Below are 20194 nucleotides of genomic sequence, written 5' to 3'. Positions count from 1 at the left end.
TGACAGGCAGACTCTCCACCACTGAGCCCCCAGGGAAGCCCTTTTCCTACATTTCTTTAATGGCTTTCTCATGGTACCTTGAGGATTTCACAAGGAACTGTGTTGTATGACACTCAACATGCAAGAAATATAGAAGAAAATTCTTTAGCTTTATACCTTCCCCAAGACCAAATGTATCCTGATGCAAAGTTTGAAGTGTCCAACTTTTCTCCATTCCTCAGGCCTCCACCTTAAGTGTGTCCTCTGAAAACAGTGGTTTAGAGGTTCCTATGTGCCTGCGGAGAGAAGGAAGCACCCATTTTCCCCTTAGCATTTGGCCATATGCTCAACTTTTCTAGGAATCTGTGTTTGTGGGAATGTGCTGTGTGCTAATTTGCTTCAGTCATGTCTGACTCTTTGTGACCCCATGGACTGTAGCCCACAAGGCTCCTCTGTCCATGGGATTCTCCAGGCAAGAATACTGGAGTGGGTTGCCATTCCCTTCTCCAGGGGATCCTCCCAACCTAGGGATCGAACCCAGGTCTCCTACATCTCCTGTGCCGGCAGGCAGGTTCTTTACCACTAGCGACACCCGGGAGGCCTTGTTTGTGGGAATAGTGAACCCTAATTCACATTTTATTCCTAAACAAAGTAACACCAGAAGGTAGGAAGCTATAGTTCATAAATATTTCCAGCCAAGGCAGAAATAGTCAATTTCATAGGCCATATAGATACCATCATCCCCGCTGATATAATTGGTAAGATCACCACCCCTGTCACCACCTGTTTCACAACATGTCTGGCCTAGTCCTTCTGCTTTACTCCAACATCCATGCCCCGTAGGACCTGGCATTTGAAAATAAATGATGTTATTGTGATTGTGTGGGCAAACAGCTTCTACTTTAGGGAAACTGAAAGTGCAGAGTCTATGGCTTCTAAACACCTCCAGGTACATAGGACCCCAAAACTCTAATGTCCATGGAACATAAACATACGGCGATATTCCCTGAAACAGAGCTTAATCTATCTGAACACCTTGAGTGCTGTGGGAATACTTGTGAGCAGCCCAGCTGATGGTAGATGATAAAATTGTATTTCCCTGTGATTTTGCACTCCATCTCTTGGACTACAAATGAGAGAACAAAGTAATTACTACTTGTTAATCCTTAATTAGTGGTGGTGAAACATATCCAGCATTAGAAATGTTTATATTAAAATTAGGGCAAACGTAAGGATCATGGTTTTATCCTTTTAAAAAATTTATTTGAAAAATGCCTAAATTTTCTAACGTTACATTTGTTGTTTTATTTCAGATTTGTGTCAGAAATGCTCCAGAGGAATGTAAGTAAACTTGTTCCTATCTCGCTTTTGGATTGCCTTTGTGTTGACTGTAGGATTTGTTGGTTTTGGTAGAGGTTAGTCTGTATGGTGGAGAAGGAAATGGCAACTCACTCCAGTGTTCTTGCCTGGAGAATCCCAGGGATGGCGGAGCCTGGTGGGCTGCCGTCTATGGGGTCACACAGAGTCGGACACGACTGAAGCGACTTAGCAGCAGCAGCGGCAGCAGTCTATATGGTTAGCTTATTTCATGCATGCAAAAGTATTTTCCTAAAACCTTAAATTGTTTTCATGGGGAACCCATCAGCTCAGCTTAGTAAGGTCAGGCATTTTTTTTTTTTTTTACTTCTTCAGTGGTCTTCCCTCCCTTTCCTCTGAGACCTTCTAATTTCATAGGCTGGGTCTGTGGGAAGTGGAAGAGGGCTTCATTGATGTACACAGATTGGTGGCCACTAGATGTTGTGGTGTGGTTTGTTAGCTATATCACCATTGGCTCTGGCCTCTTGTACCCCCGATCGGGTCTGAAACACAGGTGGTGTCCAGCCCAGATGCCCCCGCCAGACTGCCTTGGCCCATAGATGTGCGGCACGTCATGTGGCCCGAAGGCCTCAGCCAGGCACCCCCGGCACAGCGCCCAGGTGTTGTGAGCCTATGGGGGCAGTGCCGTCTTCTGTCCCACCCCCAGCAGGCTGGTCTCTGGCTCTACTGGGCAGTCTCTTAGATGGCAAACCAGACTCTTCCCTGACCATTTTTTAAGGTCTGATTGGAAACCATAGGACCCCTCAGTCCTGGAGGGGGTCTTTCAGTTTCATCTTGGGAGACCTAGATGTAACTTAGTGGATCCTTAGCCTCACCACTGCCCTAAGATGTAGAAAGGGGAACAGACCACCACCCCATTTTCAGTTTCTCCAGCACTCTCATTTGAAATGTCTCCTCTGCCTCCTAATTCTCTTCATAAAAGCCACTCAGTCTGAGCTTTCGTGTGTCTTGCATTTGAGATGGGATCTTCTTCCATTGAACTTGGTGTTACAGAAATACCCTTCCTTGTCCTCAACCATGAGTCATTTCCATGAAACCCATTCACTGCTCCTGGAATGAAGGACTGTCCCCAGGGATGAAGATGTAAAATCATGCTGTGGTATGAAATGCATTTTGGGGTATGCTACACATTCAGATATCCATAGTTTCTTTACCAAGTGTTTTTGATGATTTCCAGTATCCTCGAGTGCAGCCCATAGTGACACCATGTTTTCCCCTTTCCTGCTCTGAGACTTTGTTGGGTGAACTCGGAAACCTCGCGAAGGCCCGTGATTTGCACATTCAGGTGGGCATTTTTCTCCTGCCTCTGTCGAGACCTAGAAGACTTCTCTGTACTCTAAATTCTGGCAGTAATTTCATAATCTCCATCTTCTACTGTGGAAGAGTTAGGTTTCCCCTCTTTCCTCTTTTAGTTCTTTTCACTGGCAATTAACATGACATATAGGACACATTAACAGGAGAAAACAAAATTTATTACATGCACACAGGAAATCCACATAAGTATGAGGGTTCCAAAGACAGTAAGGCAAGGTGACATATATACACGTTCTAGACTAAGAAGAAAGTAGGGATCTCAGGCTTCAGGCAGAAATAAGGTAAGGCACTGAAATAAAAAGTTACTATTTCATAAGCAAATATGTGCTGAACCATTTTGAGCAAGTGGGTTTTGCTAGGTTCCCCTTGTCTACATACCTAGTACCTTACTATAGTTATCTCTGATAATAGCTCTTTCCTGGGACAGGCTTCCAATCTTAAGTAGGTGGTAAGGAGGAAGTTCAAAGCTTCTTCTGAATCTTTTGGGCCTTGATTAGTTTTTAGCTCAAAATAATCTACATCCAGAGTGGCACACTTTGGGGGCAGCCTGCCCTTAGTCTCCTAAGAGCTCCTCAAGATATAGCATCATAGGATATAAGGTTCCTTAGAGACATCACCTAAATCTAGCTTGCTGTTTAGCTAAGAAACCTGAAGGTTCCTTTTGCCCTCAGTTATCTCCAGTCTGGCTCCCAGAGATGAGGACATTTTAAGCAAGCAGGCAGGATTAATGAGAAACTGGTTACCTGCTCTCCATAGGATACATCTAATGTGTTTCTTTCGATACTTTCTCAGTGTTCTAGTCCTTCCTTTTTGGAGGAACCACCTATTATTTGAAAAGCAGAAAGAACCTAATTTCCACCTTACAAAAATGAATTTAAAAACCCTTTTGTTCCAAGCTTCTTAATTTAAAGTCAGGAACAAAAAAAGTATATCTTACTTTGTCATTAAATGGTTGCAATTTAGGAATAAAACACTTTCTGAAGCTTCCAGCTGGGTTAAAATTGGGAGTTGGTAGCTTCCCTTCTCCATTCAAGCTACATTACTTACTGCACTAAAATTTTCCCTCTTAAGAGTTGACTATCCAAAAACAAAGGGCATGTCAGGGAAAGGCAACACATTGATCCTTTATTGTTTCATAGGATGGAGGATTGTTAAGATTTATCTTGTTAGGGTTCATTAACTATTTTTGTCTTTCCCCATTTTTTTTTCTTGGTGGTCTGTGATATTTGAAATTTTATATTCAATCCCATACAATTGTAGGGAAGGAAAAAATTATCTGTTACATTTTTAGGGCCCCTGGCTGGGCCTGAAAACTAAACTGAAATAGATGGATTAACAGGAGTAAAGCATACAGGTTTATATAAGTTTTATATGATACAAGAGCCTCATTAGGAAACAGAGACACAATGAAACATACCTGAGTATTTTTATGTTAGGTATGGTGACAAGTGTATAGTCCTGGAGGAGCAGGATGGGTTAAGGAGTATGAAGCAAGCATAGTAAAGTGGGGAAAACTTACCAAGGCCTGGTTCTTGGTTTCCTTTGTCTTTAGAGATAAGGATACTCCTTTCCTCTAGGTATAGGGTGGGAACCTCTCATACAAGAGTTTTATGACCTGTTTCAGGAAAAAAGGGGTGAAGGCAAGATCAGAGTGAACCATCCTACTTTCACCATTTTGTCAGATTTCTTTGGATTAAAATATTCAGTATTCCAAGGTGCCATATTTTGGGTTAGTGTGTCCTGAACCCTATCAACACACAGAAAAATTAAGTATTTACTTGCTGGAGGTGTATCTACATGTTTATGTACATACTTACTCAAATTTATCAAAATGACACAAACCATCTGGTTTTCCTTTCCTCTCTTCCAATGCCCATGCCCATTTCTCAGTGGTCTGGATTTCCTCAAGGCAGGGAGACAGCTCATTCTTCAGATGGAACATTGTTTTCAGTCCATTGTTGTTTTTTATTTATTTGGTTATTTATACTCTACCTCAGGGAGGAAGGGAAATGGCATTGCCATTTCTGGAAGTAGTAACTTGCTTAAGAGTTATTTCTTATAACATATACTATACTCATCACTGGTTGGTCAGAAGTGATTTCTGTTTTAGGTGAGGGGTTGGTATGGTGACACATCGTGTCTCAAAAACACTATACCATCGCAGGTTTTGTGGTTCCCTGGAGAAGGGACAGTGTTGGGGCCAGGACTTGCTTCTATGTACATTCTTATACGCTCTTTCTTGATGATGTCAGGACTATTTGTCTCTTATTTTCAAGCTATTTCCTGAAGAGGAACTCATTCTGGGAGCTGACAAAAGGGACAGAATGGGAGCAGGGTCCCAGAGTCCAAACCCTGCTTCATTCTGTATGGCAACTCATTCATACCTTTTAAATGTTGAATATCTGTGAATTTTTATAAGAATAACACATTGAAAGGTAAAAGAATTTAAAAATCACTCATTTTGCCCAACACTTTTATTTGCAAGATGAGAAAATGGAGGTGCCAAGGAAACAACTGACTTACCCTAAGATACACATGTAGGGTCAGAACCTGGGCTAAAATTCAATTTTTTTAAATTCATATTTCAGCTTTTTTATGAGTAAACCATGCTCTACCATTTTGATGGCCAGTGAACTCTTTTCTTAAGTGGCCAACACCAGAAGAGGCAGGTGACTTATGCATAGCTAGGCTCCTGACTCTCTTCAATTAGTATTTTTTATTTTTACTTATTCTTGCTATAGTTTGAAATTTGAAAAGACTGTTAGAAAGCATTACGTGGGTTAGGGTTAGAATAGTATGTGTTCATATAATTATATATTCATAGTTTCATTGTCATATATATAGTAAGAATTGTTTTAAATAAAATACACCAACCATCCATTATTTTATTTAGGAAAGTAGACACCATCCACATCATTTGGGGGTAGGAAGTATAATTTCTAATGGTATTTTACATTAAAAAACTGAAAATGTTATTTCTTTTCTTGTAGAGCCATATAAGTGAAAATCGTGATGAAGTTAAAGCTGTGGAAAACTTATACCCTGGTTATAAAAACTACACAGATGTGTATGATAAAAACAATCTTCTGACAAATAAGGTAAATTGCTCATCATGATACAATCTATATGAAGTAAGGCATATTTATCTAAATTTAAAAATCTCAGTAGTAATCTTCAGACTTCTGTAACACATGCATTTCCCAAATAAAAGTACACAGTGTGCATATGCATGTGTGCATACAATTAAAAATGGGCCTGAAGTTTCATCCCTGATGAATAAATCATTAAATTTATTGGTAAATAAATCTAAAAAATTCTTTGAGGGTGGGAATGTCATTTGGTCCAAGGACATTTTTGTCAGTATCCATTAGAATGTAAATGTGTATCTCTTTGAGTTAGCAAATGTATTTCTGAAGATCCATTCTGTAAGGAATATGAATAGGGATGTTAATTACATATGAAAGTTTAAAAATGGCTATCAGTGAGGAATTGTTTAGATTACAGAACGTAGATAATTAGAATTTTACCCAACATTCACAAAGAATGAGGTATACAAACCTACAAGGAAGGGTGTTTGTAGAAATATTGTTTGATGTGTGTTTGTATATGTGTGGGTACATGCTCGCTTAGCAAACTGCCTGGAAGACACACACTGAATGTTAAAAGTGATCCTTCCTGAGGAAGCAGAGGACTTTTGACATTTTTAAACACTCTAAGACTGCTTTTTTAAAGAAATGAGTATGTATTATATTTATAATTAAACAATGTTAATTAAAATTAATATGAGTGAGGAGAGATCTCATTACAGCAATATATCCCCTGGCCTTGGCCTTTAACGAAATGTATGAACTGCATGGAAAGTTTAATTATTATGGCAAATGAATTCTTAGGGACTATGTGAACAGACATCTGAATATGATTGGTTTTAAAGGTTAGTATTCTGCATAGATCTTGTTTATGCTACATCGTAATTTTCACCCTACTCTACATCTATTTCCATATGATTAATAAATTAGCCTTCAATTTGCATGTTAATTGTATTTGCACAGAGGTTGGAAAGATTTTATTTTAATGATAATTCTGTGATCATTGAACCATGCTCCCCAAAGAAGAAAGCTATTTAAATACAGGCTTTATACTGACAGAAAAAGAATTTTGCCAGAGTAAAGTCTTACTCAGGAAAACCCACAAATATTATCAGGATTAAAAGTTAAGAGAAGTCTGACGTGTGCAGTGCCTGCCTTCTTGAATCAACTTTACCAGCTAAGTACCTGCTTGTGAGTGAGGACTGACTTAAGCACTTTGAAGTGGTAGTCTCCACCTGGAATGCTCTTCCCTCCAGACAGTGATGGCACATGGCTGCTACCTTTCTGAAGAGGAACTGGATGTATTCAGGGAACGAGGAGCGTCCATCTCGCATTGTCCCAATTCTAACTTATCGTAAGTAGGCAATTATGGATTGGTAGATCATGAATGTTTGGACTGCAAAGCAGCAGCCAGATAGCTTTTGTTTTCTGTCATTCCTCCAGTATCTCTCTTCTGTAGTTATGTTCGATTGGGATGTGAACTAGATAGAAGGGTGCCTGTCTGTACTACACTGGGGAGACTGAGAGCACTTAAAAAAGAGGCGATTTTTTGCAGAGTGTACATTTGAGGAGCCCCACATCTCTTACAATTTCTGAGTTTGCACGAAACAGAACAATAGGAAACAGAAAGAGTTCAAAACCAATAGCACTGAGAATTTAGAGCTAAGGACTGAAAGAGTGCATATGCCAACCTGGTCTTCTAGGGAGAGGGTACTGACCTCTCATTACTTTGTGATGTACAAACTACCAGAAATGGTGCCATGCTACCAGAAGCCATCACCCTTCGGTAGATGTCATGCTGTTGTCACCTGACGTGATGCACTTAGGAGGGACCCTGTCCTGTTAATTCCCCAGGATGGAGAACACTTTATTTACAACTTTTTTTAACCTTTTGAAAAGTTATAGGTGCACAAGGGAATCAGATGAAAGTTGCCTGTATCTTCACGAAAAAAACCCCCACAGACATGAAAATGCTGCATCTAATTTTGGGGAACTCATATACCATAATGCCAACCCATGAATGCTAGGCTAAGAGTTCCTGTTCCAGGATTTCATACAGAAAGGATCTCTCATTTCTGGTGTTAGTTGACCTAGAACAGAGCGAGAGGCAGGTTGCGGTGGATCATTCATATATTCATTCAATAAATTTCTTAATTTCTGTTAGATTTTCATTTTTTTGAGGATTACTTTATATCCTTCCTCATTTTGAGTTCTTGCAGAAGCAGAACATGGCATAAGGATTTATGTGCAAGTAATTTATTTGGGAGGTGATCTCAGGAAGCACCTTTAGTAGGGAGAGACAAAGAAGGGAAGGAAGTCAGTCCAAGCAGGTCATCACCATGGGCTCCTGGAATTTAATCCTCCTGGAATACTCAGGGAGCCAGTGTAGACCTCAAGGACACCGTGCCCAAGAGGTGGGGGAGCTGAAGTAGTTATACCTGAACTTACCAGTGGAGGGCTGCTGGGTCAGGGCGAAGGGGCATGGAGTCTCTGCAATTTCAGACCTTCCCCAAAAGAGGGCAGAGCAGGCTGCAGCTTTGTGAGAGAGCCTCCAGGCAGAGAGGAGATGGTTCTGGCTGTCGGAAGTCTTGGGGACTCTGTGAATGAAAAAGTTCTAGTCAATGGCAGTATAGGAAATGCATGTCAGCCATGGCAATATATTTTTGGAGTGTTTTGAGAGGTTCCAGAGGCTTTTAGTTTTCAGACATAAAGTGATCATACCTAACAGAATCTTGCCTATGTACATCTTAGTAATCATAATTATGGTCTGGTGACCAGTTAGAGGAAGGGTTTAACATCCTATGAGTTTAGTTACACAACACCTAAATGAACACATGACTCAGTTTTACAAACTGAGGTTTGAAGTTAAATTTTTCTTTATGGCTACGTTTATGGTTTGAATGGTCACTGCCATTCTTTCTCCAGCACTTTGAGAGATTTCTTGCATGTGCACTGGGCTTTGAAAATGATAGTAACGTGCATTTCCAAGCAAACCATTTTGACCTTTGCATCTTCACAGACTTCCGAGGATCACTTTAGTTTTTGTCTCTTTAGAAAGGCGGCACATCTATTGAGCTCAGGGTCACGATGTCTGAAATCTCTCCTAGTTGCTGCTGTCCTCAGAAGCAGCATTTGATCCATCAGGCAGTGACTTACAGCCTGCATACCCTCTTCCAGTTTTATCCCTCTTTCTTTGACCTTGCAAATCACTAGTCATTGAAGGCAACAAATGATTCCAGGAAGAGAGGAAAGGCAATGCTCTATAATTTCTACTTCCTAGCATAGAAGGATGGGCTGCTTGAAAAAAAAAATTTTTTTTTACAAGTTGCTAACACCATATTGTATAATTGAAATTTGTTAAGAGAGTAGAACTTGTAGGTCCTCAACAACAAAAGGTAAATATACGTGAGGTGATAGATGTTTCAATGGGGAGAAATCCTCTCCCAGTGTATACATATATCAAATCATCATGTTGTATACTTTAAATATCCTATAATTTTGTCATTTATATCAACACATTATTGACCATGGGATTTTTGCAAGCTAATGCTTGTGGCTGGTGATTTGTTATATAAGTGAATATTGAAATATCTCTAATCAATAACGTTCAGGTAACAAAAGATGTATTAACACGTCTCTGGTCAATAAGTTGTTTATAAAGCTTATATATATATATAAGCTTTATATATATATATATATAAAATATATTTAAACTCGGTAAAACCATTGAACTAATTGCAAGGTTTAAGTTCTTATTTATTTTTCCTTACACATAGTCCCCCGCTCTCCTTTCTAATTCTTGCTGTTTTGTTTTTGATCCTTTTTTACGCCAGGACTCAGATGGTCAGATGTGACTAATGTGTTTGTGTCAGCATTAGAGCTGAGACAATGGGAATCACAATTTTCAGTGACATCACCGTTGTTACCATTAGTGTCCTTCTCTTGTTGGACCCATGTGGGGGGTCTCCTTGTTCTGACCGTCTCCTCTCTCTGCAGGCTCAGCAGCGGCCTGCTCAATGTGCCAGAGGTCCTGAAACATGGAGTGAAGACGGGGCTGGGTACAGGTTAGTAGCTTCCCATTAAGAGCCATGGCAAAGTGGTTGATAAAGTACCTAACTTTCTACTGTGACTAATTTTCAAGTAACAGTTCTATGTTTTAAAAAACTTAGTTTTATTTTCTGGCAGTCACATCTTGTGCTAATAAAATAGTGAGGTTGGAAGCAGTAAGAAAATATATGCAAAGGGAAACGTTTTGGTTACATTAACCTCTTGAAAGCCATTATCCATGTTTATATTCAGACACAGGGCTATAAAGGATAAGCCCCTCTCAAGTGTTTTAGAGATTCTTTTTAAAACTCCTTGTTCTTTTTTTCCTTTTGTTTTGTCCTTCTTGCTAAATTTCAATGGCTTGGATTTTTATGTTTTTAGTCTTCAGTAACTGTGTCATCACAAATACTGTCTCAAAAGAAAATTATTCGACCTTGTGAATAGTGAGCACAAATTCAATCTATGCCATAATGGAGAACTCTGAGCTATGTTAAAAAACGTGCTTTGCTTTTAAGAAGTTTTTAACAAAATGAGATTCTGATTCCCACAGGCAGTCTGATGTTTGCTAGGCTGAAGGACAATCTAGGTGGCTGATGAATTAGTGGTGTCTCCTTTTTCTCATAGTATATTTGAATTGCTTTTCCTGAGTATGCGTAGTGCTGCTCACTTTGGAAGGGAGTCAGGCCCAAATGTCTAGGCATCTGCTATGACCTTTCTTTATCATTGGGTATGAATGAACTAAAAAAAGATTTTTAAATGGCTTTGGGGCACAAGGTCTTATTTTTCATTCTTGATTCATTTGTCTTACTGATTTGTAAGAGCACCAGGATGTTTGTTTGCATATTGAAAATAATGGTTTTCATCATTTTTTGCAACAACTCAAGTCTCAGTTAATTTTTATACCAAACAATATTGGTAAGACTGCAATAATAAAAAGTGATTCATTTATAATTTTAAAGAGGTGTGGTAGATTAGAGGTTTTCTTCAGTTTTACATGAATCAAAGCAACTGAGGTTTTTTTTTTTTTAATTTGTGTAATACTTGGATGTAGTTTCAGGTATTAAGGTAGGAAACCAGTTGTTTTTACTCTGACAGAAAACATTTAATGGATAAGAAAAAAAATGGTCAAGAGTTTTTGTCAATGGAAAATTTAGTAGAAATGCAAAACTCAGATGTTGCTTTCAGATTTTCAAGGAGTTTGGTCTCCACAACTTTAGTTCCTCACATGACTTCCAGTTCTTGAGTTTGGGTTGCATAGTAAAGATCTAAAATGATTATGTAGAGCTCTGTCACTTATTAGCCATAAGACCTTGAGCAAAATACCTTAATTTTCTAAAAATTCATTTCCTAATTTCTATAACAAGAACAACAATAATTATAACAATATCTGCTACATGCTTGTTTTGAGGCTTAAATGAAAAAACTGCATGTGTTATGGTTAGCAGATACCTGGCAAGTTGTACTAGTTAATAAAGATTGGCTTAAAAGGGAAAGAGTAACACTGGTTTCCTGATTAAAGGTTTGATTTAATATGATATATTCTCATATGTTAACTTGGAGGATGCTGTTGCATTTTACATAGCTATCCTATATACAACTATTTCCTAAACATGACTTTTATGCATGAACTTGTTCTTTTCCTTTGAACTTTAAAAGACTGTTTAACTTATATTGTGCCAAGAGTGTAGGTCTAAGACTGGATCATTCACTCTATCTATAACAAATAGAGGCAGACCTGAACTTTCTCATTTCTTAATTGTTAAATATGAGAAACGTGCATGATGCTTCACAAAACTGTTGCAAAACAAGAGAAAGTGGTATCAAAAATAATAAGAGGATGAACATATCTCCCATGTACTTTAGGATCTAGAATAAGAGTTCAGAATATTGCTATCATCCCTAGAGGACAAGACAACCCTATGGCCCTATGAAAAGACCTTGAGTTTTGATGGAAAAGGAAAAATTGAAAACGGAAGAAGAAAATTGAAAAAGAAAAAATAATAAGCATGTGGATTGCTATACGCTACTGGAGGGAGACTGAATGGTACAACCACTTTATAAGAAACTGCCAAATAGTTCTCTAAAGTTGAAAATACATCCACATATGACTCAGTAATTCCAGTTTGGGTATTTACCCTAGAGAAATAAACACATATAGTTATAAAGAATATTTATAATAGCTTTATTAATAATAGCTCCAAACTGGAAATAAAGTTTAAAAACCTAACAGGAGGACAGATAAGCAGATGCAGCATATTCATACCAAAAAACACCATTCAGCATTAAAAAAAACAAAGCATTGATATATACAAAACAAAAATATTTTGTTAAAAATACTGGAGAGGGTGTGGTGAGAAGGGAACCCTCATACACTTGTTGGTGGGAAGGTAACTTGGTGCAGTTACAGGGAAAACAGTATGGAGCTTCCTCAAAAAACTAAAAAGAGTTGCCATATGATCCAGCAGTCCCACTCCAGGGCATATATCCACACAAAACCATAATACAAAAAGAGACATTCACCTCTATGTTCATAGCAGCACTATTTACAATAGTCAAAACTGCAAGCAACCTAAATGTCCATGGATAGATGAATGGGTAAAAAACAGTGTGGTACATACATACGATGGTATCTACTCAGCCATTAAAAAAGACTGAAATAATGCCATTGAAGCACTATGGATGGACCTAGAAGTTATCTAACCAAGTGAGTAAGTCAGAAAGAGGACAAATACCAATATGGTATCACTTATATATAGAATCTAAAATATGACACCAATGAACCTGTCTACAAAACAGAAACAGACTCAGAGACACAGAAAGTAGACTTGTAGTTGCCGAAGGAGAGGAATGGACTGGGAGTTTGAGGGTTAGCAGATGCAAACTATTACATTTAGAATGGATAAACAGCAAGGTCCTACTGCATAGCACAGGGAACTATATTCAATGTCCTGTGATAAACCATACTAGAAAAGAATATGAAAAGAGAATGTATTACTTTCCCAAACAGCAAAAATTAACACAATACTATTAATCAACTCTACTTCAATAAAATAAAACATTTTAATTTAAAAATCATTTTGTTACGTGCACAAAGCCAAGCACAAAAGAGCACACGCTCTATGGTTCCACATGTAGGAAATCCAGGGCCCACAGATTGTCCCGGTTAGCAACAACAGAGCTAACCTACATTGACAGAAATCAGAAAACGGTTGCCAAGCAAAAGCAGGTGGAAGTTCATATCTCCCATGTGCACTTTATTCTATCTAAAGTGGCTGATATATTTTTCTAACTAGTTTTCCTGTTAAGAGGTGTTGCCCTTCCTTTCTGACTGCCTTCACTCTGTAGGACGGTCTCTAGGTCCAACCACATCTTTACACATGACCCAGTGTCATTCCTTTTTTGTGGCTGGGTGGTGGTCTTTTGTATATATGTACATCTTCTTTGCTCATTCTTCTGTTGATGAATGTTTAGGAAATGGCAACCCACTCCAGTATTCTTGCCTGGAAAATCCCATGGACGGAGGAGCCTGGTAGGCTGCAGTCCATGGGGTCGCAGAGTCGGACGCGACTGAGTGACTTCCCTCATGTCCTGGCTATTGTAAATAGCAATGCAGTGAACACTGGGGTGTGCTCTGTGGTGACCGAAATGGGAAGGAAATCCAGAAAGAGGGGGATATATGTGTACATAAAGCTGATTCACTTTACAATGCAGTAAAAGTGAACACAACATTGTAAAGCAGTTATACTCCAATAAAAAGTGATTAAAAATAAAACATCAATGAAAAAAAGTGGTTGCCAAGATTTGGGGTGGGGAGGGGAACTCCTGAAAAGGGCCATGACGGACCTTGCTGGGGTGAGGGAAATGTTTAATATCTTGTTTTCTGAAAGGTACTTAGATGGCTATATATAGTTACTAACATTCATCAAACAGAACACAAGTGCTGAGCATTTTATGATATCTTAATTATCCCTCCATTAAAAAAAACAAACCACGTAGCTAGCTGTGAGAAGTAGAATTATTGTTGTGGAAAATTAAATCAGTGATGTGGAGAATGAAGTTGACCAAAGATCAAAGAGGGTGTTTGAGAACAATCTACGTGGGAGATAAGAGAGCATGGCACCAGCAAACAGGATTTTCCTGACTAAGGATCCAGGACTAATGGAACAGAAGCAACCATCAGCACTGAAGAAAAAATCTTTTCCGAGCTTACTGAGTATCCTAATGAAAGAACTTACCCTCTTCTGGTCTAAACCATAACTGAACCAATTGTGGCAAAATATTTTAATTATAAAGAAAAAGAAAAGAAAGTTCTGAAACGCTGAGGCAGGGGGAAAAGTCAGTTATCAATAAAACAGTTAAAAAGCAATTTTTGTTGGCCTGCAAAATATCAAGAACAAGAGTTTGGAGAGAAAGTGGTTATTATTCAAGAATATTATATTGGGCCACATTCTCCCTCATGTGTGAAGGCAACAAAATTCTCAAATGTACAAAGGTTTGGAAAATATTCTCCCCATGAACCCTTTGAAAAAATTATTTGAAAATCTATATCATTCAATGAGTGATGAGGCAAAGTGAAGGGTCATGGTATAGGGAAGTATGGTACAACAGGATGTCAGGGAAGGCTAAAATCATTTAAAACAGAAATAGGAAAAAAATTGTAAAGGAGTTTAAAAAATGACAGAATGTGTACAATGTTAAAAGTAATACCTTTTAAAAAACTATCAGACTATGAGTCTTAAACTGGTCTAACAGCTTTAATAAACAACAATATAAACATTTAAAAAATCAAAATGGCAACATAAATCAAGGTGTTTCCCTCTGGGAACAGGTTCCTGGGACCTGAATATATAATACTGTCTTTGAAACTGAGTGTTAGGTCCTTGAGTTTTGGTATTATATTTTCCCTGTATCATTTGACTGTCTTTAATATTTTATCATAAAATCTTAAAATAATGTATAGGCTGCAAGAAAGAACTTCCCAAGTACTAAAAATTGTTTTACTTTCTGATTTTGTTAACAGAAACCAAGAAGTTGTGGTTTATGCATACGGTTGAAAGAATGAAGATGTATTTGGCAAGTGGGAGCAAAATTATGAGTGTATAAAATTTCTTTATCTCAAAAGGACATAGCAAATTATAAAAACAAAACAAAACCCAAACAAACCAGTAACCTGAAAAAACATGGAACAAGTTTACATCAACAAGACCTACAAACTCATCAAAACAATGTACATGGAGCCAGGATGCCACTTTCTAGGGACAAATTCCTATCTTTCTAATTTACTTCAATTAATTCAAAAGCAATATTCTTTGATCAACTTGTAGGCTCCAATCCAGTGATTACATGCTTTTTCAAAATTCGTTATTCTTTTCCTAATCTACACATCTTAGATGCCAGAGTATTCACTATAATCATTCCTTGGAAATTCTTCGTTTCTCATATGCCTCTTCTTCCTTTCTTTCCTTCCGCCCTCATTTTTTACTTTTAATTAACCTTTTAAAAGCCCGCCTTGGCTGTCTCAGCTCTTCCCCTTCAAATGTTTACAGCTGAGCAGCTGGATGTTGCTAGAAAACATTTTTCTAGTGGTTTCATTTTAAATGTTGCTTTCAAATCCTAAGTGGCCCTTAGCGCTACCCAAATAGATAATTATGTTTCTCTAGTATGTTCCCATATTCCAAGACAGACTTACCTATTTCTTCCTAACTATTTTATCCCAAAGCATACCCTTCTCGCTTCCAACTAGTGGCCTTATCTCATCAGTCACTGAGAAAACAGATGCGATCAGAAGCCTTTCCTTTCTGTTCCCACCACTAAATTTACATACCTTCCTCCATCTGCTTGCATTTTCTCTTCTTTTTCTCTCTGCAGGTGAAAAAATTTCTCTTCCAGTCTAAGTCAAAAACAAACATACCCTGAGGTGTGTTCTGTAGGCTCTCCTCTCTCTTGATCTCAATAGATCAATTCCATTGGCCAGTAACTCTCCTGTATCATCGTTACCTCCTCCCTCCTGGATCATTCCTTCAGCATACAAACATTCTGTAGACCTCCTGATCTTTTAAGCAAAGGTGTGAAGAAAACCTCTCTGTTAATTAGACACCCTCTTCTGGCTCTTGCCCCACTTCTCTACCCCGCTTCACAGCAAAACGTCAATGAGTACGTACTCACACTACACTGCATCCAGGCACTCTCCCATTCCTCCACCCACTTCAGCCTGGCTTCTTACCACCCTCCATAGTTGCTATCCTTGTCCTTTCTCCCCTGGATTGTTACCACACTACCATCTCTTTCGGAGGAGGAAATGGCAACCCACTCCAGTATTCTTGCCTGGAGAATCTTATGGACAGAAGAGCCTGGAGGGCTACAGTCCATGGGGTCGCAAAGAGTCGGACCTGACTGAGTGACACTGACACACACACACACACACACACACACACACGATCTCTTTTGCTGCCAACTCCAAAAGACACCAGTCTGTCTTTATCACACTGGACTTCTTGTCCAAATACTCTTTCCTTGGATTTAGTGAAACCACACTGGTTTTGTTTCCCTTCTTCCTCTCTTGCCTGCCCTTCTTCATCTTCTCAGAAGGCCCCTTCTCTTCCTGGCCATTCAAAAGCTTTCCTTAAGGCTCAGTCCTAGGCTCTCTCCTCTTTTCAACTCTCTTCTTAGGAGTCGTCATCTGCAACCGTGACTTTACATGGGATACACATATGCAGATGACTCAGATTTTTATATCCAGCCCAGACTCCTCTTTGAATTCCAAACCTGTATTTTCAATTGCTTACTTTCTCCTTTCTCTTTGACCCCTCCTCATACAACCCCCAAACTTTATCATACCCTCAAACATCTAAGCCTGTCCTCTTAAATGCCTCTCTTAAATGCCTCATACACCTCATACAAACATACAAGAAGCCATTGCTTCTTGCTTAAACTCCTGCACTAGCTTTCTAATGGTCTCATATTCCTAGGCCCTTCTAATCCAGTATTCTCGCTTCAAAAGAATCACAATGAAAATATTTCACTCCCTCCTGATTACCACCTTCAGTGTGATTTTGAATATGCAAACCTCTTTATGAGGCCACAGAGTTCTGCATGGTGTGACATCCCTCCACCTCCCAGCCCCACCTCGTGCTGCTCTCCTCCCCACAGTGCTCCCTTTTAATCCCCTCTGTGAATCACACCCCCTCCTGCCAAAGGACCTGAGTGCCTTTTGTTCCTCTGCCTGGAATACCCTTTGTCTCTCTAAGCATGGTTGAGTTCTCATTTTTGCCCTAGTTTAAATGTTGTTGACTTAACGAGGTCTTCTCTGACCATCCTGTCACAATGGGCTTTCTACCTCCATTTTCTTGATCACTAACTGAACATGGTTTATTATTAATATTTGTCTTTTTGTATGTCTCTTTTCCTTCTCCATAAGATAGTAAGCTCATGCAGTGCCTGTAACTTTTATTTATGATTGCTTTAATAAATCAAGTACAAAGAAGGTGCTCAGTAAATCTGTTGATAAATGAATGAATGAATAGGATGAACACATACATATAGAATTACTTCCTTTTATTCTTCTATTGCCCCCTGGCTCAAGTTTTTATTCTTATATGGTTTTCTTAGCTGCTTCTTACATATTTTGAAATATATATTCAATCTTTACTTATTTCCATACCATGTAGTGATAGCATTTTATTCTGCCTTTAGATTGAACTGAACATTTTCTTTGTTCTAGTAATAAAGAAAAAATCAATAGACAAAGTATTTCAAAGCATAATATGCATGTTTCCCAAATCATATGTGTTTTATTAGCTGGATGCTATGATAAAATGAAAGGTTGATGGATGGTTACTGTATGTTAAAGTGGACTAAGTAAGTAGATGAGTAAAACTTGTCAAGGAACTGGATGAGCCTCTGGTAATACAATTCTGGCTAAAGAAAACTATTTTCTAAAACAAAAAAATCATACAAGTTTAGGTAAAGACATGTAAGACAGCTGAACATAAAATTAAACTGTAATCTAAGATTACTTAGTGGGCTATTATTTTTGATCTTTGCAATATACATAGGCACTAATAATTATATGTGTCTACCAAGATGTGACAAAAGGAACTCTTGAAATATTAAGTGTATTTTATTAGCTATAGATGTACTTTTCCTCTAATAAAACATGTTAGCTTACTTGACATTTATACTAATTCATTTAACTTCTATATTCATTCTTGTCAAAGGCTGTATTTCAATTTAATTATGATTAGGGACTTATTTAAAACACTATAAAAAATTCTCATTCGTCATCTAATGATGCCAGTGACAAATGTAAAGCTGTCTATATCAGCACTGCTCATTTATTACACTAATTTTTCCAGAATATTTAAGTTCATTCTAAAAGCTCTTCCTGAAAAAAATTATCATAAAGAAGTAGCTATTTAATTCCCAAAGTCCTCATCAGAATTAAAATAGAGTTAAGACAAGTTTTTAGAGCATAGAACTATGAATTTATTTTAAATCTCATGTTATCTATAATGTAATCATATTTGACCAATTTCTGTGAGAATTTAGGGAATAGTCAAAGATGTTTCTTCTCTTAACTTTATTGAACATTTGGGTATTGTGCTGGGTTGAATTGTGCTCCCCGTACCACCTCCCCCAAAAGGAGATACCTACCAAGAACATGTAAATATGGCCTTATTTGGAATAAAGATCTTTGCAAATGTAATTAAGGTAAAGCTCTTAAGATGAAGTCACTGTGAATTAAGGCGAATCCAGTGATGAATGTCCTTATAAGAGACAAGCAATGAAAGGTGCATAAAGACACAGAAGGAAGAAGGCTATTTGAACATGGAGGCAGACATTGGAGCTACACTGCCACAAACCAAGGAACACCAGGAGCCCCCTCACACTGGGAGAAATCAGGGAAGATTCTTCCCTGGACACTGTAGGGATGGTGGCCCTGCCATACTTTAAGACTTCTGCCCCTCAAAACTGTGAGAGAATAAATTTCTGCTGTTTTTTTTTTTTTTTTTTTGCCACACATGTGAGATCTTAGTTCCCCAACCAGGGATCAAATCCATGCCCTCTGCAGTGGAAGCACAGAGTCTTAACCACCAAACTGCCAGAGAAGTCTGAATTTCTGATGTTTTAAACCACCACATTTGTGGTAATCTGTTTCAGCAGCCCTAGAAAACTAGTAGAAGTATAATTTGATATTAATCGCAAGTTTTGAATTCCTTTAAATACTAGTCTGTGTCTATTCTGTGTTTGTAGATAAGGTCTTTTCTCTGAAGTATATTTGAGTGACTCTATCTGTCATTAAGAACAGAAAAAACCCTATATACCTAATAATCCAGCTCATAAAGTTACTGTTTATTTTATCTACCTCAGATGTGGCTGGTGGTTATTCATCATCCATGCTTGATGCAATCAGAAGAGCAGTGATGGTTTCCAATATCCTTTTAATAAATAAGATAAATTCAAAAAGCCTCACCCTCAAAGAAGTCTTCAGACTAGCTACTCTTGGAGGCAGCCAAGGTAATGAATGAGCATTTTCTTTCTTTCTCACACGATGTACAACCATGCCAATCTATGTCCTTGGCTGAAGTATGAAGGCTCATGATGTTGACCTCAGCAGGCATCCCCATATTCATGATTTGCATCTCACATAATATACCCAAAGCTTAGCAAGTGAAGTACACGTTCAAGCATGTGGTGAATCATTATTTGAATGATTTGAATCATTAATTTAGCAAGTTCCTTGTTTTTGGCAGAAGAGACGTTCAGTATGCAGTTGTATTGTTGTAATGTATACTTGCATTGGTCACATGCATATGAATTCTTTAATCAGTTTTTTCCCATCAAGTCAAGTAAAGTGCTCTCTATTGATCTGAGTAGTAATAATAATAATAGCCAAGACTTATTGGTTTCTTACCATGTGGTAGGCACTATGCAACATGCTTTATGGATGCTGTTATTTAATCCTCAGAACTACTGTTATTGATTCTATTTTACCAACCAGGTACCTGAGTGAGGCTTACACACCTGTCAAGCTGCGGTATATTATTTGAATCTAGGAAATCTGATACCAGAGTGCAGGTCATTGCTTTCCACTGCAATATCTTCCTATATAAATCTTTTTTTCCTTCCTGTATAAATCTTAGCCTAGACTATGTATTTTGTTTATATACTTAAGTACACTAATTACAAGCTGCCTTCAAAAGAGAAAGTTGTAAAAATATAGCTGGTTGATATGCAAATATTGTTCATCAGCTTTTCCCAGTTCTCACATGTAATTGTATTTTTACTGAAGAGATAGAACTTGGTAACTGCATTGCTTTCACTTTAGTATTGTAGTATAATCTGGATGGATGATAATGAGCATAGCATGAAACCCTAGGTAGCTAGTAAGA

At 38.1% G+C, this 20194-nt stretch overlaps 1 protein-coding gene and 1 long non-coding RNA gene across 6 annotated transcripts in view; one reads left to right on the top strand and one right to left on the bottom strand.

Moving 5' to 3' along the window:
• LOC122453161 overlaps positions 1–20194 on the bottom strand; it is a 92162-nt gene that overhangs the window by 6002 nt on the left and 65966 nt on the right. For all 3 annotated transcript variants that reach the window (XR_006272962.1, XR_006272963.1, XR_006272961.1), the window contains 3 exons: positions 8205–8353; positions 4190–4285; positions 157–275 (listed from right to left, as the gene is read on the bottom strand). This is a non-coding gene — a long non-coding RNA (uncharacterized LOC122453161). The remainder of the gene's footprint in view (positions 1–156; positions 276–4189; positions 4286–8204; positions 8354–20194) is intronic.
• The window catches only part of GDA (guanine deaminase), a 100197-nt gene that overhangs the window by 70765 nt on the left and 9238 nt on the right, over positions 1–20194 (top strand). Inside the window, exons 6-12 of one of the 3 annotated variants that reach the window (XR_006272960.1) lie at positions 1293–1320; positions 2534–2641; positions 5661–5768; positions 7013–7110; positions 9753–9820; positions 14824–14876; positions 19173–19319. Coding sequence is in view for 2 of the 3 variants with exons in the window: in XM_043487028.1 (XP_043342963.1) it covers positions 1293–1320; positions 2534–2641; positions 5661–5768; positions 7013–7110; positions 9753–9820; positions 19173–19319 (557 nt within the window). In the remaining variant the exon portion in view is untranslated. The remainder of the gene's footprint in view (positions 1–1292; positions 1321–2533; positions 2642–5660; positions 5769–7012; positions 7111–9752; positions 9821–14823; positions 14877–19172; positions 19320–20194) is intronic. The other 2 variants (XM_043487028.1, XM_043487029.1) reach the window with 2 other exon arrangements.

This window comes from Cervus canadensis, chromosome 14 (assembly GCF_019320065.1).
Source record: "Cervus canadensis isolate Bull #8, Minnesota chromosome 14, ASM1932006v1, whole genome shotgun sequence".
NCBI classification, from domain to species: domain Eukaryota; kingdom Metazoa; phylum Chordata; class Mammalia; order Artiodactyla; family Cervidae; genus Cervus; species Cervus canadensis.
This window is presented reverse-complemented; position numbering and strand designations above follow the sequence as displayed.